Source organism: Plecotus auritus (genome assembly GCF_963455305.1).
Source record: "Plecotus auritus genome assembly, chromosome: 1".
In the NCBI taxonomy this organism is placed as follows: domain Eukaryota; kingdom Metazoa; phylum Chordata; class Mammalia; order Chiroptera; family Vespertilionidae; genus Plecotus; species Plecotus auritus.
Window position 1 is genome coordinate 148,712,809 of NC_137770.1, and position 27,431 is coordinate 148,740,239.

Sequence of the window (27,431 nt, forward strand, 5' to 3'; positions counted from 1 at the left end):
AAAATATATTTAAAAAAATAAATAAATAAAAAAAAAAAGACTTAGGACATTTTAGAATGTCAGAAAGCTATGATAATCTTAACTTGGAATATTCATATGACATCTTATGTAGTAATTTAAAAGTCACTTTATAACTATGAACAGCACTGATATTTGAGCTTCTTGTGTCTATTTTACAAGTCATTAACTATGGCCTAATCTTTCAATCTTCTTTAAAAAATATATTTGTCCCTGCCATTGAAAACAGATAACTCTACTTCAAGCATGTCAAACTCAAAGGCTAACATGGGCCAAATAAACAAGGTTTAAGTTTATGTGGGCCACAAAAAAACAAAAACTGCACTTTTCATAGAAACGTAGGTTTATTTAGATAGAGACATGCAGAATACAAAGGGCTGAAATAAATGAGTAATTGTTAACATAAAATAATAGAACATTTTAATAAAGACTAATATTTTTTCTTGAACATTATCTTACCAGACACTGAGAAACTGCACAAATTAATAAGCGTAATGCAAATAAACCTATTTTTCTTGTTCTCCGAAAGCAAAATATTTCCTGTTGTGCACACCAAACAAGTCAGTCCAATACTCATGTTGTGGCAATCGGCTACTAAAATATTTGCTGCTAGTATTAGTGGAGAGAAATGGTATGCCTGTGTGTAAGGTGCGTAAGGGAAATAAATGCAACACAATTATAGTAATCAGTCGTTAGCAAATGTAGTTCATTATTAATAACTAGTGACCCAGTGCATGGATTCATGCACATTGGAAGGAAATTAATTAGAAGGTGGCTGGTGGAACTGGGCAAGACAGGCTAGACATGCCCTGGAGCCAACCTCCTGAGGTCCCTCAGAAAATTAATTTGCAAATCCCTAAGATCATATGAATTCTGGGGCTCCACCCTTGGCTCTCTCTTCAGAGAGGACCAGTGATCTGATTTCAGCCTTCTCTCTTTAGAGAATAGATACCTATCATTTGCTTTTCTCAGGAGAGGGGCATACACTTTTATTCTATTGGGGAATTAACTGGAATTGCTGACTTTTTATGGCTCTTATACATGCTACAGTTACCTTCAGACAACTTTGGTCATTTTAAGGAGCTCACATTCTTCACCTCCACAGCCCACTTCCAACCTGAAAGTTTCTGTTCAAAATCACCTTAATCACATTATTTGCATACTAGAGGCCTGGTGCACGAAATTCTTGCATTGTTGGAGGGGGTCCCTCAGCCCAGTCTGTGCCCTCTCATAGCCTGGGAGCCCTTGGGGAGGTCCAACTGATGGCTTAGGCCCGCTCCCCATGGGCAGTTGGACATCCTTAGCGCTGTCGCGGAGGTGGGAGAGGCTCCTGCCACTACCACTGTGCTAGCCAGCTGTGAGCCTGGCTTCTGGCTAAGCAGCGCTCTCCCTGTGGGAGCACACTGACCACCAGGGGACAGCTCCTGTGTTGAGCATCTGCCCCCTGGTGGTCAGTGCGCATCATAGCAACCGGTTGTTCCGCTATTCGGTCTATTTGCATATAAGCCTTTTATTATATAGGATATCATTGTATCAGAAGTAAGGCCTGTTTATTCTAGAAAATAATTCAATTTTGTCTTGATTTAGATCTTCCCTAAATTCTGAGCTTTTAGTTACCATTTTACATCATACCTGTCCCACCAGAAGAGTCCTTATTGGCAACTTCTCCCTGTGACTCAACACCTTCCCCATGCTTCCTTTGTACCTTTCAGAGGGAAAGTTGACTAACCAGTGAGGACTCTCTTAAGGTATTGAAAAAGAGAAAGATTTTGTTTTTAAATTATAGAAAGGCTACTAAAATATAAATCAGTCATGTGAGAATCATAACGTAGTGTTTAAATTTTATGCTTGTGCTATACATAGGCTTTTCAACATTGACCACTAATATCTCAGGCATTTTCCTCAAAAATTAGACAATGAGGATGTGAAAATGTCTTTTGGGGGGCCATTCTCTATTCCTTTTCTTCTAGCCTAGGTGGGCCATGTCAGTTCCAAGCTGGAAGTCCTCTGGGTGCTATTGGTTTATGGAACATACTTTGAGGAAAATGCCAAGTGTAAAGAGGTGACTGCATTTGAGCAATCAGAGGGAAATAGGGAATGTACCTTTGAAACTCTGTGCCCCTGACTCAACTTAGCTGTTTCATTGCCAGTTTGCATTTTCTTGTTAAATTTATCTTTATTGTTGAAAGTATTACATATGTCCCCTTTGTTTGTTTATATTTGTTTTTTTCCCATTGACCCCCTCCACCCCACATCCACCCCTCCCAGGCCTTCACTACTCTATTGTCTGTGTCCATGGGTGGTTTGCATTTACTAAAGCTTTTTCATTTAAAAACAACAACCCCAAACTTTGAAGATAGAACATAAGTAGACTATACTTAATTTTTTAAAAAAAATTATCACTCATTGCTTGCTTTAGACCAAAAAGAAAAAAGAAAGTGTTAGCAAAGTCCTTTTAAGAAAAAGATTTAAATTATCTTCACTAGTAAACAGGTTTAGTAACAGCTTTTAACTCTTCTTTGGTATGAGTGCAGTACATCAGCATGCTTCCTGCTGATAAAGTAAGTGCTTCCTCTGATCTCCTGACTGGGAGTTTGGCAGAAACTAGGATCAAATAGATTATCAGGCAGCAGTACTACAAGTTTTATAAAGATTAACTAATTAAAACTGAAAAACATATTATACTCTTTAGGACATTATTTTATTCCAGTTCAGGTGATATCTAATGATGCCTCAAATTAAATGAACAATATCTTTGCTGTATTTATTTTTTCAGGTTGCTATGTTGATGATTTCCTCGGGAGATGCACCGAACAGTAATGAGGGCAGTCAGTGTTCAGTGCTGCCATTCCAGTGCCCAATAAGGCATAGTGAGAGAACACAGAACTGGGAGTGGGGTGTTGAGGGTGGAGTGAGAAAGGATGGGGGCACTGGCCCTAAATCTATCCTTCACTATAGGAGCTTCAAATCCAGTGGCATTCCTGAATCTCACTTTGCTCATCTCTAAAATGGGCCCACATCATAGAGTGGTTATGAATTTTCAATAAAATAATAAGCTTGTTAAAAGCCCTTTGAAAAACTGAATTACCATGCAAATATGAGCTTCCTTTATTGTAGCTTAATGGATAATTGATTTTTTACATCTCAGCTATTTATGATGGCTCTTTAACTGGTATGGTAATTTCTCTTCTAGCTCCAAGTATTTTTCTAATATCATTCCATATCTGGATAAACTCCTGTTAAATTACAACACATATAGAGATCATCATATGCAAGACACTTAGCTAAAAACCTTACTGTTGTTATTTCATTTAATCCATATAACAACCCAATGTGCTTAAATACTAATTCTGTTACAAATGAAGAAACTGAGAAATTTCTTTTATATTTTACTAGAGGCCCGGTGCATGAATACGTGCACCAGTGGAGTCCCTTGGCCTGGCCTGTGGAATTGGGCTGAAACTGGCTCTCTGACATCCCCCAAGGGGTCCTGGATTGTGAGAGGGTGCAGGCCATGCTGAGGGACCCCAATGGTGCATGATTGGGGCCAGGGAGGGACGCAGGAGGTTGGCCAGTCGGAGAGGGACTCCGGGAGGGCTCCAGGGTGTGTCCGGCCTGTCTTGCTCAGTCCCAATTGGCCGGACCCCAACAGCAAGCTAACCCACCAGTCAGAGCGTCTGCCCCCTGGTGATCATTGCACGTCAGAGAGACTGGTCGACTGGTTGACTGTCTGCCCCCTGGTGGTCAGTGCACATCATAGGGAGCAGTTGAGTGGCCTTAGCTTATCATTAGCATATTACGCTTTGATTGGTTGAATGGAAGACCATACACTTAGCATATTAGGCTTTTATTATATAGCATGATGAGGAAGAGGATATTGGGAGTCTAAACATCTCTTTCTATTTTATTTCCTGATACCTATTGGTTGATATAACTTCTTTCATCGACAGCTTTGTCTCTCCTCCATCTCTCTTTCCTACCTTTCTGACCCCCCAGTCACCCACCCGAAATCACAGACGTGACTGACAGTGTCATGATTTTTAAAAATTACTGCATACTTGCTAACATGTGTTTTCTCAGGAGTTTCACTTGTTTTAATATTTGCAGATATGTTTGTACCATGTATTTTTCCTCTAAATGAAACGCAGATACCTGAGATTTTCCAGAAGCCTTGTTATTTCCATCCCCCAAATGGGCAGATGGACTTAGAAATAGATTTTCTTCTGTGACTCATTCAGGAGAGAGTGCATTTAACAAGAGGTTTTCCTTTGAGGGGTACACTGAGGGAAATAGTGCAGTGAACAAAACACTTTCCCCCTTTCTAGGCCCCGAATAAAATCAAATTTAATAGGAAAGTAAATTAGGATACTTGTTTATGCAGAAAGTTTTTAGTATTAGACATTAGCAACCCTGATAACAACTACATAGGTAAAACAGCTTACCAAATAAGTTTTTTTTTTAATTCCACAATCTTTATTAAAAATAAAACAAAAACAAATCTTGTTTCTACCACAGGAATTAGAGAAATAGTAAATCAAATGAAATGAAAAGCTTTGCTACCCATTCTGAATAAGAAATTGTTGATGAGGCAGAATTATTTAGCTTTGGGAGTCTTGATTCACTTCTGCATTTAGAACACATTTCTCTTCTTCAGAATTACACACAATAGGATTTTTTTTTTAATTATCAATATTTCTTTTGCTGACAATGGGATAGTACGTGTTGATACAGGTTCTAAATCACATTTTCTATATTGTAACTGGCTCCCTTTTCTGCAGCTAATGAAATGGAAAAAATGCATTAATACAATTCAAAAGACTCACATTATACATTAAAAACTCTACTATCTATTGTGAATTGTAATTGTTAATTGCTTTCATTTATAATTAAAAAGTTCAACTCTTGTGAATTTGATTTTTTAATTTTTATCTGTAATTATACAATTCCAAATTCATGTTCTAATGTTTTACTGTTAGCCTAATGATAGCTTGAACTTATGAAACAAAGTATCAAATAATTTATTACATATTTAATTTTTTTATTAACAGACATTTTCTTAATTTTGTTGTGAATATGTATTCCCTTGTCACTAAAAAAGAGCATAGGAAAAACAGACGTTCATTTTTTTTTCCAGTTTTTAAAATATATACTTTCGTTGTATTTACTTTTGCCTGAGACCAAGTACACAATGTCAAAGTGTCCCAAAATCTAGAAAAAACTGATGATACTCAAGAGAGTGAGCCATAACTGGTTGAGTGCTGATAAAAAAATCTTTCACACCCTAACTGGTTTTGCTCAGTGGATAGAGCATTGGCCTGCGGACTGAAGGGTCCCAGGTTCGATTCCGGTCAAGGGCATGTACCTTGGTTGTGGGCACATCCCCAGTAGGAGGTGTGCAAGAGGCAACTGATTGACGTTTCTCTCCCATCAATGTTTCTAACTCTCTATCCCTCTCCCTTCCTCTCTATAAAAAATCAATAAAATATATTTTTAAAAAAATCTTTCACCTATGGACTAGAAATTAGTATCAAAGAGAATCCTGCTAACTTTGTACTATCAAAACTAACAAATGTAAAAATATCTTTTAAAACCTCAACATGATGATTTTTAATTCTTATTTGTAGCTTATCACCAATTAACATGTGAAGAATAAAGTATAATTCACTGATTGCTTTTTTAAAATAAATACTTATTGAAATTACTCTTTGAAAATTGAAGAAAAAGCAAAAAGAGTTTAATGAGTTACAGGAGGGCATGTGGCAATAGCAGTTTTTATGTCTATAACTGGTTTTTTAAAAATAGACATTAAATACACCTGGCTTCTACAGCAGAACTGTTCTGTGGCATATGCTCAATAAATATTTATTGAATTGATACATGAGTGGGAATTAGAAACTTATTGTTATCTCTTTCAAGATTTAAAAATTCAAAGACAGAGTTTCTACCATAATTACCAGAATTAACTCTATTTTCCAGTACTTTATAGTTTTTACAAAATAGTATCACTAAATTAATTTATACTATTTTGCATTCAATGTGAACTTTTAAATCCAAAAGTTGTTACCTTCTGATGTGTTAAACCTCAGAGGTAGTGAGAGCAGGAAGTAGAAGTAGAAAGCTTCAAAGAGTTTTCAAACTCCAACTGTTTTTCTCTTCTTCTCACAACCACATAATATTTTTCACCAATAAGGTATCACTTTTAATAGTATTGGAAGTTCTCTTTAGAAGACACACATACGCACTATTAATGAGAAAAGAACATGAGAAACCTAAAAGTAATATTTTGTTATGTTTTTATAAACCTTGTTTATATTTGTTTAAATCTTAGGAAAAGTACACGGTGGTTCTTAAGAGCTGTCAGAGAGGGTAATAAGTAATTTTCAAAGCATTAATGAATGCCAAGAATCTGATATTATCATTCCAGTGACTAATAAAAGGGTATTGGCATCCTGTTATTTGCAAAGGAATTTACAAGGAAACCTAAAACAATTGGAAAAGACAATGGAAAAATGTTTTACAGATTTTTAGACAAATCAACTATGATAAAAAAAAATTGAATTAGATTGTCTGTTGAACTGAAGCTAATAAAAATGCAGAGATGAGATATCCAAGCTTTCATTTCCCTGTTCTCTTTTATAGTATTTAGCTACAGAGTTATTTTTCTCCCAAGATTTTTCCGTTGAATTATCTAATATGATACAACTGATATCAAGAACTATAGGAGCTGAAATGTACATTAAAAATATTGGGGTAACAGAATGGCATTGCTTACCTATAATATAATTTAGTAAAAGGTATTTCATGTTAAGATGATTTATATGGGCCCACAGCATTGGAAAACTTTAGAAAGTATCCTTTGATGAAATATTCTGTGACTGGTGCCCCCAGGACTTATTCAGTGGTACTGACCATATATACAATCTGCTGATTTTGGCTTCAGGAACACTTTCCATCTGTTGTCATAGGAGGAAAAATATTTTCTAATCTTTCATGGCATTTATTTTTTTTTTTTTTAACATTCATGGCACTATATAAATAATGCCCACACATCTAATTTTAAACAGCTTTTTTACAGGGTTTTAACCTGAAATAAAGTAGGATGTTTATAGGCTATAGAAAAGATACTGCTCTGAGCAAAAAAATTAAAGTCTGAAAAAAGCAGGTTTTCAAATGGAAGCAGGAGAGTAGCAACTCAGGATGGTAACATGTTGAGCTGGAATCAGATTTCTTTACCACATCAAGATTATTCTTAGAATTCTCAGTTCTTTTTTAGTTTAGTGGAGATTCTATGTAGAGAATATATATTTTTGAACTTTTTAAAAACTTTTTTTTTTAACTCACCATACAGGATGAACTGGCATAGGGTGATAGCAGACTTGACCTTAGCTTTAGTGTCTAACATTTTCAGTCACAACAGTTAAATTTCATTCATGTGAAAATGCACACATATTCATAATGGAATGAGGAAGCACTATCATTATTATTTTTTAAAAATCTTTATTATTAAAAGTAGTACATAATGCCCTCTTTTCCCCCCATTTACCTCTGCTAGCCCACCAGAGGAGGCATTATTATTTTAAAACATGAAAAAGCCTTGATGAAGAGTAAGAGAAGGTATTTGGAAGAATTTACCAATCAATGAAGAATATTTGAAAAAACCGAAAAGGAGGCCCAGATATGTTAGCAAAGCAAACAATATTTTTAAATCACTAAAACTTGCTATTAGAAAATAAGATAATCTCTCCTTTTTTCTAACTTTCTCCTTAAAATTTGAGCCTTCCTTAAATTTTATTTCTTCCATAAGTTTACTCTCCCTCTCCATTCTGAAAGTTCTGTCTGAATCCTACAAACTGAGTCTGTAGAGTGTAGAAATTAAGCACTCTGACAGCCAAATCACCTGCATAGTGTCCTGGCCCCACCACTTACAAGCCTGATGACCTTGGGCAAGCCATGTGACCTCTGTTGATTTGCTCATTTGAGAAAAGCAGATACTAATAGTACCTGCTTCATATGGTTATTATCCTATCTAATAAAAGAGTAATATGCAAATTGACCATCACTCCAAGATACAAGATGGCTGCCCCCATGTGGTCAAAGGTGGTTGCCCCCATGTGGACACAGATGTCTGCCACAAGAAGGCTGGCAGGGGAGGGCAGTTATGGGCAGTTGGGGGTGACCAGGCCGGCAGAGGAGGGCAGCTGGGGGAGACCAGGCCAGAAAGGGAGGGCAGTTGGGGGGAAACCAGGCCTGCAGGGGAGGGCAGTTGGGGGGACCAGGCCTGCAGGTGAGGGCAGTTTGGGGGGTACCAGGCCTGTAGGGGAGGGCAGTTGTGGGTGATCAGGCAAGCAGGGAGGGCAGTTAGGGGTGACCAGGTCAGGAGGGGAGGGCAGTTGGGGGGGGGCAGGACTGCAGTTGAGGGCAGTTGTGGGGGACCAGGCCTGCAGGTGAGGGAAGTTGGGGGGACCAGGCCTGCAGGGGAGGGAAGTTTGGGGTGACCAGGCCAGCAGGGGAAGGTAGTTGGGGTGGACCAGGCCAACAGGGAGGGCAGTTAGGGGTGACTGGGCCAGCAGAGGAGGGCAGTTGGAGGAGACCAGGTCTGCAGAGGAGGGCAGTTGTGGGCAATCAGGCCAGCAGGGAGAGCAGATAGGGGTGACCGGCCCAGCAGAGGAGGGCAGTTGGGGGCAATCAGGCCTGCAGGGGAAGACAGTTAGGGGTGACCAGATTGGCAGGACAGGGCAGTTAGGGGCAATCGGGCAGGCCGGGGAGCAGTTAGGCATCGATCAGGCTGGCAGTGGAGTGGTTAGGGGGTGATCAGGCTGGCAGGCAGAAGCGGTTAGGGGCAATCAGGAAGGCAGGCAGGCGAGCGGTTGGGAGCCAGCAGTCCTGGATTGTGAGAGGGATGTCTGACCGCCCATTTAGACCTGATCCCAGTGGGGTCCCAGATTGGAGAGGGTGCAGGCTGGACTGAGGGACACCCCCCCAATGCACGAATTTCATGCACCAGCCTCTAGTGAGAATTATAATGGAAAACACTTGTAAATAACATCTAAGCGCTCAGTAAGTGGTGACAATTTTTACTGTGTACCAAATTAATTATTTGTTGTAATGATTTGCCTTAATCACTTTTTACTCTATGATATATAAACATTCATAACACATAGGCTGCAGTCTTCTTCCATACTTGTGTTTTATATATTGGTTTTTGTTTGTTCTTTGGTTTTTAGATATAAATTGCCTGGGTCAGGGCCTGTATAATTTTTTAATAGAATGAATTTTTTAGAAGAGTTATAGGTTCATTGCAAAATTGAGTGGAAGGTAAAGCTCCCATATGCCCCCGTTCCCATAAATGAACAGCCTCCCCCATAATCAACATTCCCCACCAGGGTGGGCCATTTGTTACAGTTGATGACCTCACATTAATACATCTTCATCCCCAGAGTCCATAGGGTTCACTCATAGTGTTCTTCATTCTATGGGTTTTGTAATATATTTGGAATCATACCCTTTTAGATTGGTTTACTTCTCTTATTAATATGCACTTACAATTCTAGATCTTAAGCCTGAAAAGCACTTAGAAATAATGTATTAAATACAGGAAACTAAAGACTGAGAGACATAGTGTTCACTGTCCATTATACTTTAAACAAATTTTTTTTATTTTTTAAAGTATTACATATAGTATTACATATGTCTCCTTTTTCTCCCATTGACCGCTCCCTGCCCCCCCGACACAAACACATGCCCTCACCCCCTAGCATCTGTGTCCATTGGTTATGCTTATATGCATGCATACAAGTCCTCTGGTTGATCTTTTACCCCCGTCTCCCTCCCCTGCCTTCCCTCTGAAGTTTGACAGTCTGTTCAATGCTTCTATGTTTCTGGATCTGTTTTTGTTCATCAGTTTATGTTGTTCATTATATTCTACAAATGAGTGAGATCATATGATATTTATCTTTCTTCAACTGGCTTATTTCACTTAGCATAATGCTCTCTATATTCATCCATGATGTTGCAAATGGTAAGCGTTCTTTCTTTTTTTACAGCAGCATAGTGTTCCATTGTGTAGATGTACCCTGGTTTTCTAATCCACTCATCTGCTGATGGGCACTTAGGCTGTTTCCAAATCTTAGCTATTGTAAACTGTGCTGCTATGAACATAGGGGTGCATATGTCCTTTTTGATTGGTGTTTCTGATTTTTTGGGATATAGTCCTAGAAGTGGGATTACTGGGTCAAATGGGAGTTCCATTTTTAGTTTTTTGAGGAAACTCCATACTGTCTTCCACAGTGGCTGCACCAGTCTACATTCCCACCAACAGTGCACGAGGGTTCCTTTTTCTCCGCATCATCTCCAGCACTTGTCATTTGTTGATTTGTTGATGATAGCCATTCTGACAGGTGTGAGATGGTACTGCATTGTCGTTTCGATTTGCATCTCTCAGATGATTAGTGACTTTGAGCATGTTTTCATATGTCTCTTGGCCTTCTGTATGTCCACTTTAGAAAAGTGTCTATTTAGGTCCTTTGCCCATTTTTTGATTGGATTGTTTATCTTCCTTTGGTTAAGATGTATGAGTTCCCTATAAATTTTGGCGAGTAGGCCCTTATTGGATATAACATTGGCAAATATGTTCTCCTATGCAGTAGTCTTTCTTGTTTTATTGATGGTTTCTTTTGCTTCTATTATACTTCCTACTATGAAATTCTTACCTACATATAATGAAAAAAAATCTAAAAATTAGAATGACATTTTGAAAATATTACCAAAGGTTTAATGTGGTGAGAATAAGAACTGAAAATTGTTGCACAAATAATATAATCATGATTTTTATAAATGTAATAACCTGTAGCCATGATTTTTTCCTCATTGTTTTATAGCTGCTTAATTATAGATTTATTGTAACTTTATTGTTTTTCTCTTAAAATAGTCATCTGCATTTTCAATTACCTTTTGATTAGTTGGATTGTTAAATTCTTCCCAATGGCCAGAGCTCGCTTGGAACTGACTGAGCCTTGCTGTTTTAACAGGTTGTGGTGCGGAGTTGTCTGGAGCCATGGGCTACTTTAGCAGCCCCGGATACCCAAACACGTACCCCCCCAGCAAGGAGTGTATATGGTACATTCACACTGCTCCTGGGAGTAGCATTCAGCTCACCATCCACGACTTTGATGTGGAGTATCATGAAAGCTGCGTGTTTGATGTCCTGGAGGTAGGAATTTACATTGTTTTCAGCACATTCCAAAATCTGGGGTAGAATTGGAAATCACTGCAAAAATCCCTACGTTCTTTCCAGTATTCAGATCTGTGTTCTATTAGAAATTTTAATGACATTTGCAGACACATGGGATTAACATCTCAGTTTGGGTTTCTCTGAAAGTAATGCCTGAAGGATGAGGTGGCCAGCAGCTTCCAGGAGGTGATGCTAGAAAGCAGGCGTGAAGGGAGCACGTGAGGGAGGGTGCAGGACGAAGAGCCAGTGAAGGGCGGCTCTGTGAGCAACCCAGGCTTCATCCTGCTGGGACCCTCTGAGCTCCAGTGAGGACTACTCTTCAGAATCATCCCTCTCAGGACACCAAGCTGAAGCACTGGTCCCTGCACTCCTACCCCCAATGATGGAGGAAGTACTGGGGAGGCAGAGTGCAGGGAAGGCCGTGGGCTGCGGGCACTGGGGTGGGGCAGGGCAGAAAGCAGAGTTGTCCACGGTACCTGCAGCTGCAACCTGAGGGGTTCACATGGGGCTAGGTGCGCAACACACCTGCTGCAGAGGCTTTTAACAAAATGGCCACTTAGACAGTTTGAGGCATTTCCCAACATTACTGCAAAGGGTTTATCTCAGATAATTACAATGGCCTTTGATAATCTGTTACAATCAGCTTTTTTTAAAAAAAATATATTTTGTTAATATTTTTTACAGAGAGGAAGTGAGAGGGATAGAGAGTTAGAAACATTGATCAGCTGCCTCCTGCACACCCTGTACTGGGCATGTGACTGCAACCAAGGTACATGGCCTTGACCGGAATCGAACCTGGGACCATTCAGTCCGCAGGCTGACGCTTTATCCACTGAGCCAAACCAGTTTGGGCACAATCAGCTTTTTATTGCAGGAATCTAGTTATTAGGGGTTTATACATATAGTAGACATCCTGAACTTTGACCTACCTGCAAAATTTAAGGCTTCTAAGTATGCACAAAACTGTCACCATGGGCAAAGGGATGCTACCGCACGTGACAGTCACAATAAGTGTTTCTCTCTATATATCTGGTAGAACTTAAACTCCATGAGGATTGGGTATTGGGTCTGCTTTTGTTTTGTTTCACTGCTATTTCCCTAGGGCCACAGAGTACTTGGCAAATAGTAAACACTCTATATGTATTTAATGAATGAAAACACAAATGTGTCTATGATTGACGCACCATAATAGCACACATTTATGGTGATTTACAAAGGGATTTTGACATCCATTTCCCCCATTTAAATATTCAGTAATTCTGTGAGGTAAGGTGGGAATTTTGTCCCCATTTTACCATTGTCAAACAAGGCTCAGAAAGGTTGATGGGTTTTCCCATGACTAAAAGGATGGTGAGTGGAAGAGCTATTGTTATCGGAGGATTGCACAGGTCAAATTCCTCCATTGCTACTGAGAGTGGGGTATCCCTTTCCCCACTGGGAGCTTGGGGTCTGCTTCTTTCGATACCTTAAGAAAAAGAATTTTCTAAGACTCCCACAGGAGAATGAGATGGGGTAGAAAGGTTTATTCACGTGAAATTATATCCTTTGGGTAGCAAACTCTCATATCCCTTAAATCAGTCCTGGAAAATGTGTAGCCAGGGCTTTGGCAGAGCTAGAAGCAGAGTCAGTGTCCAGAATTTCTGTTTCATGGTGGAATTTAGTCTGGTACAGCATCAGGCTAGTCCCAGTCCATCAGTCCACTGTGTGGTTCCACATGGCCCTGAGCCATGTGGGCAAATGCAGCGGAGTGTACCCCATGCAACACGAGAGCCAGGAGCTCAAGAGGACCAAGATCACCAAGAAGGAGTACTTCCTTTGTTCAGGAGTTTAAATATCAAATTTTCCTGTGCTTGCAGTGACCATGCCTAACTGCCTATTCTGGGCAATGCCCTATTCCTAGGTATGAGTGACAGGCAAGCACCTTCCCACATCACCCAAACCCTATTGGGCATGTGTCTATTGTCCAGTCCCTTTCCTCAGCAATGTGCAGGAAACAGACCTGGAGAGTGTTAAACTGCAGCTTCCTGGCAAAGCTGTACAAATGTCATGCCTCTATTATCTGGCCTTTCCTTTACTCCTTTCCTGTTATTAATCAATAGCCAGGTTATTACAGCAGTATTACTATGAACTGAATGCACCCACCACTCAGCACTTCATGTAAGCCGGTATAAAAAGATAGAGGTGGGCAGTATGCATGATATTGAAATGAGTAGCAGGTACTTTATAGAATCTTTAACACTTAAAAATTTAATTACAGCCCTGACCGGTTTGGCTCAGTGGATAGAGCATCGGCCTGCAGACCGAAGGGTCCCAGGTTCGATTCCGGTCAAGGGCATGTACCTTGGTTGCGGGCACATCCCCAGTAGGAGGTGTGCAGGAGGCAGCTGATCGATGTTTCTCTCTCATCGATGTTTCTAACTCTCTATCCCTCTCCCTTCCTTTCTGTAAAAAGTCAATAAAATATATTTTAAAAAAATTTAATTACAAAACAGTTTCTTTACTTGAAAAAAAAAAATGGGGTTTTCAAGTCATGCCCTCACTGAGTGGTTGCAGTCTCTAAGAACTGCATTTAACAGCTCAAGTATCTCTAAAGGAGGATAAGCTGCAGGGAGTGAAATCAGAGACAGAGCTGGTAAGTCCTTGGGCAAACCCATCCCCTCTTCATCATGTAAGTTCTGTTGCCAAGTCATGACTCCATCTTGGAAGAACTGTCTTTTAGGAGGGGAGAACAACGTGGCAACTGAAATTCACACTCACAGTATGCAGTGCAACTAACACTCAAATGTGGAATCTTCAGGTGGTCCCTCTTGCTAGCAAGGGTATTTCTTAGTTGCATAAAACCCTTGACACTTACAAAGGGCTGGCAGCAGACTTTTCCACAATGTGAAATGTTCCAAAACCTTCATGTTCATACTCCACAGTGTAGTTGGCAAATGTAAATAGGTTCATTGTGCCTTGGGCTTTGTCACACCCATTACGTGAGAAAGCAAAGACTGGGACTGCTCCCTGCAAGCAGCCTGGGGACAGAAGGACAAAGCACTCAAGCTGGGCACTTACTGTGCCTGAACAGGAAGGGCTGTGAGAAGTGGCTGCAGTCTGCTTAGCGCTTATGTTTTTAGGACAAGGTAGTGTCCCAATGTTCCATCAAAATCAGCGTTTGGAGGGATACTTTGAGGCCCTTAAATATTTTGTGAGTTTTTTCTTAAGGCTAAAATAAGTATCTTCCTTACTTAAAATATATATATATATATATATATATATATATATATATATATATATATATATATAATTGATTTCAGAGAGGAAGGGAGAGGGAGAGAGAGATAGAAACATCAGTGATGAGAGAGAATCATTGATTGGCTGCTTCCTGCACACTCCCAACAGGGGATGGAGCCCACAACCTGGGCATGTGCCCTTGACTGGAATTGAACCTAGAACCCTTCAGTAAGCAGGCTGATGCTCTATCCACTGAGCCAAACTAGCTAGGGCGTTTCCTTACTTTTTGTTAAAAAAATCTTATTTGACCTCTCTTCAAATATTCAATTCAGGTGGAAAATGCTATAATAAATTGCACTAATAATGATCCTATATAAAGAAGGCTAATATGCAAATCAACCGAATGGCAGAATGACTGGTCGCTATGATGTGCACTGACCACTGGGGGGCAGACACTCAATGCAGGATCTGCCCTCTGGTGGTCAGTGTGCTCCCATGGGGGGAAGGGGAGGGCTGGGGGAGAGTGCCGCTTAGCCAGGAGCCTCTCCTGACCCTGTGGCAGTGCTAAGGATGTCCAACTGCCGGCTTAGGCCTGCTTCCTGTGGAGAGCAGACCTAAGCTATCAGTCGAACATTGCGAGAGGGCACAGGCTGGGCTGAGGGCCCCCCCAAGTGCACGAATTTCATGCATCGGGCCTCTAGTTGTTGATATAAAAAACATCCAAACCTGTAGAGAATTTTTATAAGCTTCTTTGAGCCAAACTGACAATTGCTGAGAAGCAAAAATCTCAACAAATACTCTGGAGAATGGCAGTTTTTCAGCTTATTTTATACATTAGAGTCAAAGGAGGGGGCGTAAGGAGGGTGACATGAAATCCATTGGTGGTAGATTAGGGAGGTGGGAGAAAGCAAAGCAGGGAAATCTCTGGAATTGGATAAAGAGTAAGACAAGAGAGATGCATACTTCTTTTACTTTGGTGGGCTAAGGATAGTCAATAATTAACATTTAGAGCACCATAGAAATGGTTTTGGGGGAACAAGATAACCATGAGCAGTTCTGTGGTCTCTTGCTCTGAGGGGTCTATAAAAGGAGATTACTCTGACATTATCAAAGTTTGTTATCTTAGATGCAAAACGACAATAGACAGGCTCGGTAAGGTAAAGACTGACCTTTGTCAAAGAAGCTACAGGCCTAGGGTGACTACCCATCATGACCGGCTTTTTAGTTAGGAAGTTTTATGTTCAAACCATCCTATTTGGTATCTGAGTTTTACGGCCTTCCGTGCTGGCCTCCCTGGAGCTTGTCAGATTTAGTATGTGGCCTCTTTTTTGTCTACATGATAAAATTATTTTTTCCATCCCTCAGACCACAGATACTGATAACGTGTTAGCAAGTGGTTTCAAAATTTGTTACCCTTGGTAGGTGTGTGGCCTAGAAGCACTGCTGACTATGTTGACCCATCCGTTCTCAGCTTACACCTTTTCCTTTCCTGTCGTGCTGAGAGAGCCAAGTAGGAACTTGCTGTATTGGGCTTACTTAGTTTTCACCAAATTTAAGCAGGAGTCAATGTTTTTCTCCCTCAAAAATCCGTGTCCAGATAGTGGCCAATTGCATTAATCAAAAGCCATTCGGTTACTCATAACCCTGGAATGCTGACTTGATTATAACAATAAATGGAACTAACAGAACAGAAAGAAATGTTCAAAACATATTAAAACCATAGGCTTTGAAATGTTCCATATCCCAAGAATTTGCTAAAAGCACATTTTTAAATCTCTGATCACCAGACCAGTATTCTTTCCCCTAAAGTTTAGTCATATGCTGTAATTGAATGAACCACACCCTGAAATTCTTTCCAACTTTCCCTCTTTTGAAGAGTCATATGTTAACCGTTGGTGTTATTTGTGGAAGCCAAAAGTGCCTTTCTGTTGTTTGGGTCGTGGAAACACTGGCTGATTTTTCTTCAGTCTCTGAGAAAGGAGCCCAAACCGGCATAAAGCAGAAAAGGAAATCCACTCCTTGATGCAATAAACCTAGATAATTGCGTGATGTGGGCAGTTAGCTCCCTCTGGTCTCTGTGATGGTCTTTTGTGAGTCAGCCCAGTAAGAAGGGAAGCAAAAGTGGTAGTGTTTATTCTTATGGAGGCTTCTAGGCCTAGCCAACTCACATCCGTTATGTTTGTATTCTCAAGGGGACCCATGAGCAGGGAAAACAAAGAATATTTTGCCAATGTGCAAGTTTTCTTTGTTAGAACTAAACCCTGGTACCCGATGTTCCCTCCAAATATGTGCTGCCTATTGGGCTTGGATGATTAGGAGCACATGCTGTCAGTTTCATGCTCTGAGAACTGTGCCCAGGGCGAGGGGGCAGGGAAATCTTCAGAATGGGAAAGGACACTCTCAACAAGAAGCAGTCTTGCTTCTTGCATTTGCATATGTGTACGTGGAAAGGGCCACACAGGGCTCTTCCTGAAGTCCTGCTTTGGATGGGACGGAGCGGGCCACACAAACACAGCTCCTCCTAATGAAAATAAACATGAAGCTGTCAGTGCTTCATTCCTTTGCGATTACAGTCCTTGCGCTCAGGCCTCTGTGCAACAGCAGTTTCATTCATTTTGGCTTTCCCGCATGACTGGGGGAATTAATTGGACAAAGAAATCATTATAGATTCAAATCACATCCTCCCCCAAAGGAGGCTTGTTGTTCTTACTCTCTCTCCCCAGAGAACACTTGAGAGTTTTCTCTATCAGTCAACAGCTTCCTTGAGGGTGGGCAAGGGCAGGGGGCCCCAGGGTTGGGGGGAGAGTAACTGGAGGTGGAAAGCAGCACCGATCACAGAGGTGGGAGGGCACAGCACACAAATCTTACTGAGCAATGCTTTTCTGGTTCCCATCCTGAGCATAGAATTATGAGCATACATGTGGGGCAGAGCGAAGGACCCAAATACTAATATGCTTGAAAACTGTTATCCAAAATTGTCTTTCTTCCACAAATTTAAGTTTCTCCAGACCTGACAGTAGCCCAATATATCAATGCACAAATATGGTAAATATAAAAAAGAGAATCATATGATAAACTCAGAAACAGCCTCTGATTCTAAACCCTGTCAGTTTTCTTATAAGATGTCATCTATCTCTCTGAAATGAAGGGAAACTGCCTTATTTTCCTTTTTGTTACTCAAAATCCAGAGCATCCTGTTCAGTGATGTTTTATCCAGTTTCATAAATTTTCAATATTTTATTTTCTACAATCATTTTCTTTTTTTATAGATATGTATTTATTGCCATTTTATTATTCATATTTTTGACATCCCCTCACCCCCTTCTTCTTAAAGAAGACGCTTTAACATTTCATGTAATATTGTCTTGGTGGTGATGAGCTCCTTTAGCTTTTTCTTATCTGAGAAGCTCTTTATCTGTTCTTCGATTCTAAATGATAACTCTGCAGGGTAGAGTAATCTTGGGTGTAGGACTTTGCTTTTAATCACTTTGAATATTTCTTACCACTCCCTCTGGCCTGTAAAGTTTCAGCTGACAGACAGTCTTATGGGTAAGACTGCAAAGGTAACTAACTCCTTTTCACTTGCTGCTTTTAAGATTCCCTTTGCATTTAACCTTTTGCATTTTAATTATGATATGTCTTGCTGCGGGCCCCTTTGGGTTCACATTGTTTTGAGAGTTTCTGCACTTCCCAGACTTGTACATCTATTTCCTTCACCAAGTTAGGGAAGTTTTCTATTATTGTATTTTCAAATAGTTTTTCAATTTCTTGCTCTTTCTCTTCTCCTATTGGCACCCCCAGATGTGAATGTGGGTATGCTTGAAGTTATCCAAGAAGCTCCTCACACTATCCTCATTTTTTTTTTTTTTCTATTCTGAGTGGGTGTTTTTTGCTTCCTTATATTCCAAATTGCTGATTTGATTCTCGGCTTTACTTCTCTACTGCTGATTCCCTGTAAATTTTCTTCCTTTCAGTTAGTGTATTCTTCATGTCTGACTATTTTTTATGGTTCCCATGTCCTTTTTTTGCTCTCACTAAGTCCTCCAGCATCCTTATAACCATTGTTTTGAACTCTGTATCAATTAGTTTGCTTGTCTCCATTTCATTTAGCTCCTTATCTTATTCTTTCACTTGGGAGCTATTTCTTTGTCTCCTCATTTGGGTTGCTTCCCTGTGTTTGTTTCTATGTATGTGGTAGAGCTACTACATCTCCCAGGCTTGGCAGAGCCTTATGAAGTAGGTGTCTGATAGGGTCCAATGGCATAGCCTCTCATTCACTGAGCTGGGCACTCCAGGTGCATGTCCCTCCTCCCCTGTCCCTCTTCTCCCTCCCCCCCGCCCCACCCCCCGCGTGGGCTGTGTGGTTGTAGTTGAGCCTTGGTTGCTGTTGGCAACTAAATGGGAGGGATTTATCCTCAGGTTGAGTGGTTGTAAGGACTGGCTGGGACCACTGTGAAGGATCAGCTGTACAGGCCCCCCAGCCCTGCACAGAGCAGGACTTACTTCAGCAGAGCCCTAGTGCCCACTGAGCCTGACCTTTGTTTGAGTGTGTCACTGGTGGAGGTGATTAGGTGTTGCTTCAATGTGGTCTGAAGCTGTCTACCAGGTGCATTGGCTCTTGGGCCTCCTGGGAGGTGCAGGTCAAGGTCAGCCATCACCTGTGTTCTGCCCAGGGCCTTCTGGCATGAGCTACAAAGTGACCTGCAGATGATTGCTATTGTGTTGGACTTGTGGGTGCCTAGGAGAGGCCAAGCTACAAACCAAGGCCAGCTGCTGCTAATGCTGGGCCTGGGGCTACTTAGCAAGTGTTAAGGGGCATACCGAAGACAGATACTGCTTTTTGAGAGATTTTAGCAAAGTGTAAAGCATAAGCCATGACAGGCCATTTGTATGGAAAAGCCAGTGAAAACAGCTTGGGGAGACCTGAAAGTTGGTGGGCTGGGGGTTTCAGGGAGTTACCAGGGTGGAGCTAACAGTATGAGCAGGTTGATGGAGTCTCAGATGCAGAACAAACTGGTCCCACACCCATGTGTGTCAGATAAAAATAGGGAGAGAGCCTGGTTGGTGTGGCTCAGTGGATTGAGTATTGACCAGCTCTGTCAGGGGAAGGTTAATATAGGAACAATGGCCTTTGCCTGCACCTCTGCTGGGAGGAAGCTGCCCCTCCAGTCCTCTCTCTGATGCCAGACAATTCAGTTCCTCCTCATATGTCCCTGGTGCCTTTTGAGCTGCTGCCCCAGTGCTGGAGCTCAGAGCAAATGAATCCAAGTGCAAACCCTTTAATAGGAACACTTGGGACTCTAGAAGCCCTCCATCTCACTCAGCCCAATCCCTGTTGGTTTTTACAGCCAGATGTTATGGTCTTCTCTTCCTGGCACTAGAATCCTGGGCTGGGGGCCTGGTGTGGGCCTGGAACCCCTTGCTTCTTAGTAGCTGAGATATCCCTCCCTATTTTTAAATGTTTTTTTTAATTGATTTTTTAGAGATAGGAAGGGAGAGGGAGAGAGAGATAGAAACATTGATGTGAGAGGAACATCCATCAGCTTCCTCCTGCATGCCCCTACTGGGGATCAAGCCCCCAACCCAGGCATGAGCCCTGACTTGGAACTGAACTGGTGACCCCTTGGTGCATGGGTTGATGCTCAATCCATTGAGCCACATTGGCCAGGTTCGCTCTCCCTTTTTTATCTGACACATGTCGGTGTGGGACCAGTTAGTTCCACATCTCCACTCCTCCTACCAGTCTTGATGTCACTTCTTCTTTATATGCTTAGTTGCAGGATTCTGTTCAGTTAGATTTCAGATGATTCTGATAGATGGTCGTTCTGTAGTTTAGTTGTAGTTTTGATGTGGTTATGAAAGAATATGAATACTGCATTTACTTATGCCGTCATCTTGACTAGAAGCCTAATTTTATTTTACTTAAAAACTCTTTTTTAAATCATCACCCAAGCATATATTATTGATTTTACAGAGAGGAAGTGGGGAGAAAGAGAGAGAGAGAGAGAGAGAGAGAGAGAGAGAGATCAATGTGAGAGAGAAACATCGATTGGTTTCCTCCTGTACGTGCCCAGATTTGGTATGGAATCGCAACCTAAGTATGTGCCCTGACCAAAAATCAAACCTGCAACATTTTGGAGTACAGGATGATGCTCCAACTGACTGAGCCATCTGGCTAGGGCCTTAATTTTATTTTTTAATATCTTCTGTTTGATTATCATCCCCACCCCCCTCCATGCAATACATACATTGGATAAGCAGGATTCACTGGTACGTGAGGTGTCCTGAAGGCCTGGCCTGGGCTGGACTAGACTTGCTTGCAAGATGCTGGATGTGAGGCCAAAGGGTTACTTGCTGGGAGGAATGCATCACTGGGATGTAAGATCCCAGTAAAATAGACAGTTGCAAATTGGAGGAGCCTAGGTCTGAGGACAACTGAGATAAATCTAGGGGAAACCAGCCAGAGACTGAGGCACAGTGCACAGGGCAACTCCTGAGCAAAGTTGGATGCTCTTGGTCATATTCCTGAGAGTGGGCATGCGGGAAAGGAGAAGGATTCCTTTCCTGAGGATACCATAGAACACACTATGCAGGTTATGTTTCCACTCCTTCTTATGAGATTGGCATGGTCAGGGTGGTATGGCCGTAGACTCACTCCTTCTGAAGAAGCAGAAATATTAATTAAATACCTAATTTTATAAAATATTCAGATTACAAAGTGGAAAATCCTAAAAATATAACTAGGAGATCAATAGCCTTCAATGAACTTGATTTTCACCAACAGATGGCTTTAAAGTACCTAGAAGAGTTAGGAAATCAGACTTGATTCTGCATAATCGGCAATGCCTCTGCCAAAGAAAGCAGGAAATCCTTTGAAGACATGAAAAAGAGGAAGAAGGGAGGTAGGGGACACCCTGGAATCATCTATGCAGTTCAGCTCTGCGATTCTGGCTGATAAAATAAGCAAGCATTTTGTGGGTGGTGGAACTTGTGAGTTCCCAGGGCAGAGGGAGTGCCTTTGAAAATCCAGCTCAAGTTTACAGTTCATCCCCACCCAGGGAGGCTAAGATTGCAATTTCTAGTGATAATAAAGTCCAAGAGCTGGTGGCAAAGTGAGTCATGGAGGACTTATAATTTAAGTCCTTTTTCCCCTGCATCCTATCCTAGATCTATGGAGGCCCCGATTTCCACTCTCCCAGAATAGCCCAGCTGTGTACCCGGATGTCGCCTGAGAATCCCATGCAGATCTCCAGCACAGGACATGAGCTGGCCATTCGATTTAAGACTGACAGCTTCATCAGTGGGAGAGGCTTCAATGTCTCATGGCAAGCTGTCCCTGGAGGTGAGTGAACCAAAGAGAAATCTCAAAGTACTGAAGCTTCGCCCTTGAGAACTTTGATGAAATGATTGGAGAGAGGTATGAAGGCTCCATCCTGACAACTCTGTGACTTCCCAAGTGGTGAATACTGCTTTGGCATACACTCTTCCCTAAAATATGGGATAGAGTTTAACTTCCAAAGAGTCACGGTGCATGTGAAAACAAGGAACATAGTATGTGCATCAATGGTCAGAGCAGGAGTCAGTGACTAGTTAGATTGACTTCCTCTCTAAGGACTTGTGCCTGTTCACCAGGGCATCAGCAAAGTGGTAAATTTCTTCATGCCACAGTTTAGACCTTTGCATTCTTGGCAAATGTCAAAGCTGTAAATGTAAAATTTGTGAATTCCAAGGAATTACCAGGGGTTAGATAGTGACATTCTGCCCAGGCACTTAGACAGTCTGAATAAATTACCTGTTGCAGATTGTTTAACTAAAAAATTAATGCCAAAATAGTTTAGCAGATGTTAGTTAACCTGTACAACTACTCATATTATCTGCATTTATTGAATGCTCACTATGTGCCAGGAACTTTACTAACTATTCTATCAGACTCATCTCATTTCCACCCCGGGAGCGTAGTTCATTTCTTACACTCATCATAGTAAAGAGGAAATCAAAGCTTAGAGAAGTTAGTGACTTCTAGAAAGTGCCAAAGCAAAAATGTAACCTCAAGTTACCTTATGGCCCCACTTTTGTAACTCTTAAGGTAATATAACAAGTATATCTCATGTTTCCTAAAGTCAATAATGTATAAATTTAATTATAATTATATATTATTTAGATTACCTCAAAATGATTTGCAGTTAATAGAAAACTAGAGGCCCAGTGCACGGATTCGTGCACCGGTGGGGTCCCTCCGCCTGGCCTGTGGGGATCGGGGAAAAACCAGCTCTCTGACATCCCCCAAGGGGTCCCAGATTGCAAGAGGGTGGTTCTCTGGTGATGCACCCCAGAAACAAGCTCCCTCCTCTCTGGTTCCGGGTGAGTCACCTGAGAACCACAGCTGCCAAGTCACCACAGCTCAGAAGCTCCTGCATTGAGTGTCTTCCCCCTGGTGGTCATTGCACGTCATAGCTACCTGTCAGACAGTCGGACGGTTGCTTAGGCTTTTATATATATAGATAATACTGAATTTTTCTGTTATTGGTTTGTATCATTATCAATCCAAGAAATAATGGATCACAGAGGTGGACATTAATGGGTATTTGATAACATAAGAATAAAAAATTGAATAAATGTACCAGGTCCAGAATACTAATTTTGTTTATTGTTAACACTATTACAGATGCCCCCCATTTTCAGCCCCTTTGCCCACCTCCACCCAACCCCAGCCCCTCTCCCCTGGCTTTCACCACACGTGGAAATAGTGTTTACTGTGTTCACGGGCTATGCATATGTAATTTAAAAGGCATATATTAAATTATTTATAAAAGCATACATTGCTGAAGTAATCAAAATTCTTGGAAGGAGATGTGTTAGTCTTACAGTTTGCTATATTTTTAGAGAAACATGACAAGGCATTTTATAGCTTTATGAAAACACTAGAGGCCCAGTGCATGAAATTCATGCACTGGGGCAGGGCGGTGTGCCTCTCAGGCCAGCCTGCACCCTCTCCAATCTCGGACCACTCAAGTGATGTCTGACTGCCCATTTAGGCCAGATCCCACTGGGCAGTCAGACATCCCTCTCACAATCCAGGACTACTGGCTCCCAACCACTCACCTGCCTGCCTGATTGCCCCTAACCACTTCTGCCTGCCAACCTGATCACCCCCTAACCACTCCCCTGCCAGTCTGATTGACACCTAATTGCTCCCCTGCCGGCCCGATTACCCCTAACTGCCCTCCTCTGCAGGCCCGGTAACCCCTAACTGCCCTCCCCTGCCAGCCTGGTCCCCCGCAACTGCCCTCCCCTGCAGGCCTGGTCCTCCCAACTGCCCTCCCCTGCAGGCCTGGTCCCCCCTAACTGCCCTCCCCTGCAGGGCTGGTCCCTCCCAACTGCCCTCCCCTGCAGGCCTGGTCCCCCCCCCCAACTGCCCTCCCCTGCAGGCATGATAGCCCACAACTGCCTTCCCCTGCCAGCCATCTGTGGCAGCCATCTGTGTCCACATGGGGGCAGCATCTTTGACCACATGGGGACGGCCATCTTTGACCACATGGGGGTGGCCATCTTGTGTGTTGGAGTGATGGTCAATTTGCATATTACTTTTATTAGATAGGACTAGAGGCCTGGTGCATGAATTCGTGCATAGGTGGGGCTCAGCTGGCCTGTCCTGATGGGGGCTGATTGGGCCGGACCAGCAGGGGCGAGGAGCTTCAGGCAGTTGGCTGGCCGGCCCCGCCCCTGATTAAGGTGGTGTGGGGGGCGATCAGGGACGGGGCCGGCCAGCCAACTGTGAGTCATAGCGGTCAGTCGTGCCGATCATTCTGGTTGTTCTGGTTGTTCTGGTTGCTTGGCTTTTATATATATATAGATGATTTCATTTGCACGTACTTTTCAGTATTTTTTAAAAATATATGTTTTTTATTGATTTTTAGAGTGAGACAAAGAAAGAGGGCTAGAAAGATAGAAACATTGATGAGAGAGAAACATCTTGGATTGGCTGCCTCCTACACAGCATCCCCTGAGGATAGAGCCACAACTTGGGCATGTGCCCTGACCAGAAATGGAACTGGCAATCTATTGGTACTTGGGTTGATGCTCAACCGCTTAGCCACACTGGCCAGGCAACTTTTCAGTATGTTTAAAATAACTTTTGGCATTAGTATTTAAAATATTTGAAGTATTTTCTTAGTTGTTCTTATTTGTTTTGTTTGAATGAATGAATTAATGGTGAATATTCATGTCTTCAAAATGTTTAGCATAGACTACATAAAAGTGGTAGTCAAAGTATCACCTTATTCTAAGCTACCAGGTTATGGGGTAAAGTTTTATGTATCAGGGATTCTTCTCATTAATTAATTGGGCTTTCTACCTGCAGGTTGTGGTGGGATTTTCCAGGCTCCCAGTGGAGAGATTCATTCTCCAAATTACCCCAGTCCTTATAGAAGTAACACTGACTGTTCCTGGGTCATTAGAGCGGAAAGAAATCACCGTGTTCTCTTGAACTTCACTGACTTTGACCTTGAACCTCAGGACTCCTGTATTATAGTAAGTGACACAAATTTCAAGCCTTGTCTCGAGTCAAACCTGGGTCAAAACATTGCCATATGAGCATATTTTGTGAATATATTAGTTATGCGTGTTTTGAACATCAAATCATAGGAAACCTACCAATTAGCAACCTAAAATACGAAGACATTTATTTTTTACATACATACAAATCAGGAGGTAGATAATCTCAGGATTGTTTAGAATTTCCATTTCTGCTCTACCATTCTTAGTCTGTTGGCTTTTTGTTTTGTTACCTCATGGAGCAGACAGTCCAACCTTGGGAGAAGGCAGGGGGGAGGGGGTGTTAGAGATCAACCAAAGGACTTGTATGCATGCATATTAGCATGACCAATGGACACAGACACTGGGGCGGTGGGAGCTTGCCCTCAGGGATGGGAGTGGCAAGGGGAAGGGTTAATTGGGGAAAAAAGGAGATATGTAATACTTTAAACCAGTGGTCAGCAAACCGTGGTTCTCGAGCCACATGCAGCTCTTTGGCCCCTTGAATGTGGCTCTTCCACAAAATACCATGGCCTGGGCAAGTCTATTTTGAAGAAGGGGCATTAGAAGAAGTTTAAGTTGAAAAAATTTGGCTCTCAAAAGAAATTTCAATCGTTGTACTGTTGATATTTGGCTCTGTTGACTAATGAGTTTGCCTATCACTGCTTTAAACAATTTAAAAAAAAATGACTGCAGCAATTCCAAACATTTTTTAATGAGTTCAAATCTGAGAAAAGGGAGAAGAAATATTGTTAGTTGTTTCTATTTTGTATTTTTTTCATCAAAAAGGAAAATTTTTCCTAGAAGCCCTTTTACATATCATTGTCCAAAATTGGCTGCAATAAAGGTTAGGAAAGTATAGTGGAATAGAAGGATGAATTTATCATAACTACTTTAACTCAATTATTTTTAAGCCTCTGGGGGGTTCTCTCAGGGTTCTACTTTTCTTGAGATCAGGATATTTGAAAAACTCTGGCTGATAGGAAAGAATATATTGGGAGAAGGGGGTGAGAGAGAAGGGATATGGCTATTAGTTGTTTAGATGACAGAAAGGTTCTGTTACTGCCAACACCTGTACCTAATGCTATATGCTTAATGTATGAGTAAATGAGATTGAATTTTGAGATTTTCTTTTTGGTTTTAATTTAGTTATTTTTAACAAAAGGTTTTAACAAGAGGTTCCACCTCTTATTTGTATTTTGTAACACTTTATTCAAATACCAACCAGATTCTCCTAGCTAATGGATAGTCCTATTTTTAGTTTCATGGAAGCTTCTTATACAAACTCCAACTGGCTACCTTTCAAATTTAACTTAAGAAAAATCAAAATTGTTTTACATGTTTCAAAGTAGTCCAGTCTAATGGTATAATTGTAAGTGTTATTTTATAAGATTAAATCATTAAGTACTTAAAAGTTCAGTTGAATTATGATTACGTATTAACCTTTTAAATGAGTCTTCAGAATCTAAATTAGCAAAGCATTATACAAACTTAAGGTTTAGGATATCCACTTTCTGTAATGGTAACTTACACCAACTGTCCTGAAAAAGATAATTTAAAAATTTTGGATGATATTTAAAAACATCTTCTTAAGTGCAAAAAAGACCTCCCAGGTAGTGTGAAATTTCTGAGTTGATGTCAGAGAGAGATCAGAGCCTAGTACTGGAACTGCTTTTGCCTATAGGGCATTTGCTGATCCAGAAGGAGGTAGCAACACTACTGAGAGCCTCTCAGGACAAACAGGAGCAAAGTTCCAGTCCAGACCCTGAATAGGTTGGAGGCCCTGGTAAACCATGCTAAATCCTAAGTAAAATGAGAGTAAAACAGCCTTCATAGAGGCTGCTTTTTAGCTTCAAGTCACCTGAGTGGCCCCCCAAATCTCAAGCCATAGAATAATGATGGGAACCCTGTACTGCTCATGCATTTAAGCATTGGACATCCATTAATTTAAGGGAGATAAATATCATCCTACACCTCATTTCTTCCCATAATTTTTTTATATACAATAGCTAGTGTACCATCATATATATGAGAAGATAATATAACATAAATGAGATACAACATTAATAACAGACAGTGGAAACAATACACTGATATGCCAGATACTAAAATTACCAGACACAAGTTGGTAAACAACTATAGTTACAAAGCTTAAGGAAGTAAAGGTAAAACTTAAAACTTTTAGCAAGGGCTGCAAACAATAAAAAGTAGCATTGAAAGAAAGGAAAAGAATTAACTGAACATTTACAAGTGGATAAATTCAGTAGCTGAAATTAAATTCTCAGTGGAAGTTTTTTTTTGCATATTAGATACATTTTTTGCATATTAGAGATGAAGATAGAAATAGTGAACTGAAAGGTAAATCAGAAAAACCTATCTGGCAAAAAATATGGATAAAAAATGCAGAGGAGAGGTAAAGACACACAGAGGGTAG

The 27,431-nt window shown here is 41.2% G+C and overlaps 1 protein-coding gene across 1 annotated transcript in view; it reads left to right on the forward strand.

Annotated features, from left to right (window-relative positions):
* The window catches only part of CUBN (cubilin), a gene marked incomplete at its 5' end in the record, with an annotated part of 316,681 nt that overhangs the window by 133,914 nt on the left and 155,336 nt on the right, over positions 1 to 27,431 (forward strand). Inside the window, 3 exons of the mRNA XM_080671851.1 lie at positions 11,046 to 11,227; positions 21,632 to 21,806; positions 24,825 to 24,994. Of these exons, the coding sequence (XP_080527977.1) occupies positions 11,046 to 11,227; positions 21,632 to 21,806; positions 24,825 to 24,994 (527 nt within the window). The remainder of the gene's footprint in view (positions 1 to 11,045; positions 11,228 to 21,631; positions 21,807 to 24,824; positions 24,995 to 27,431) is intronic.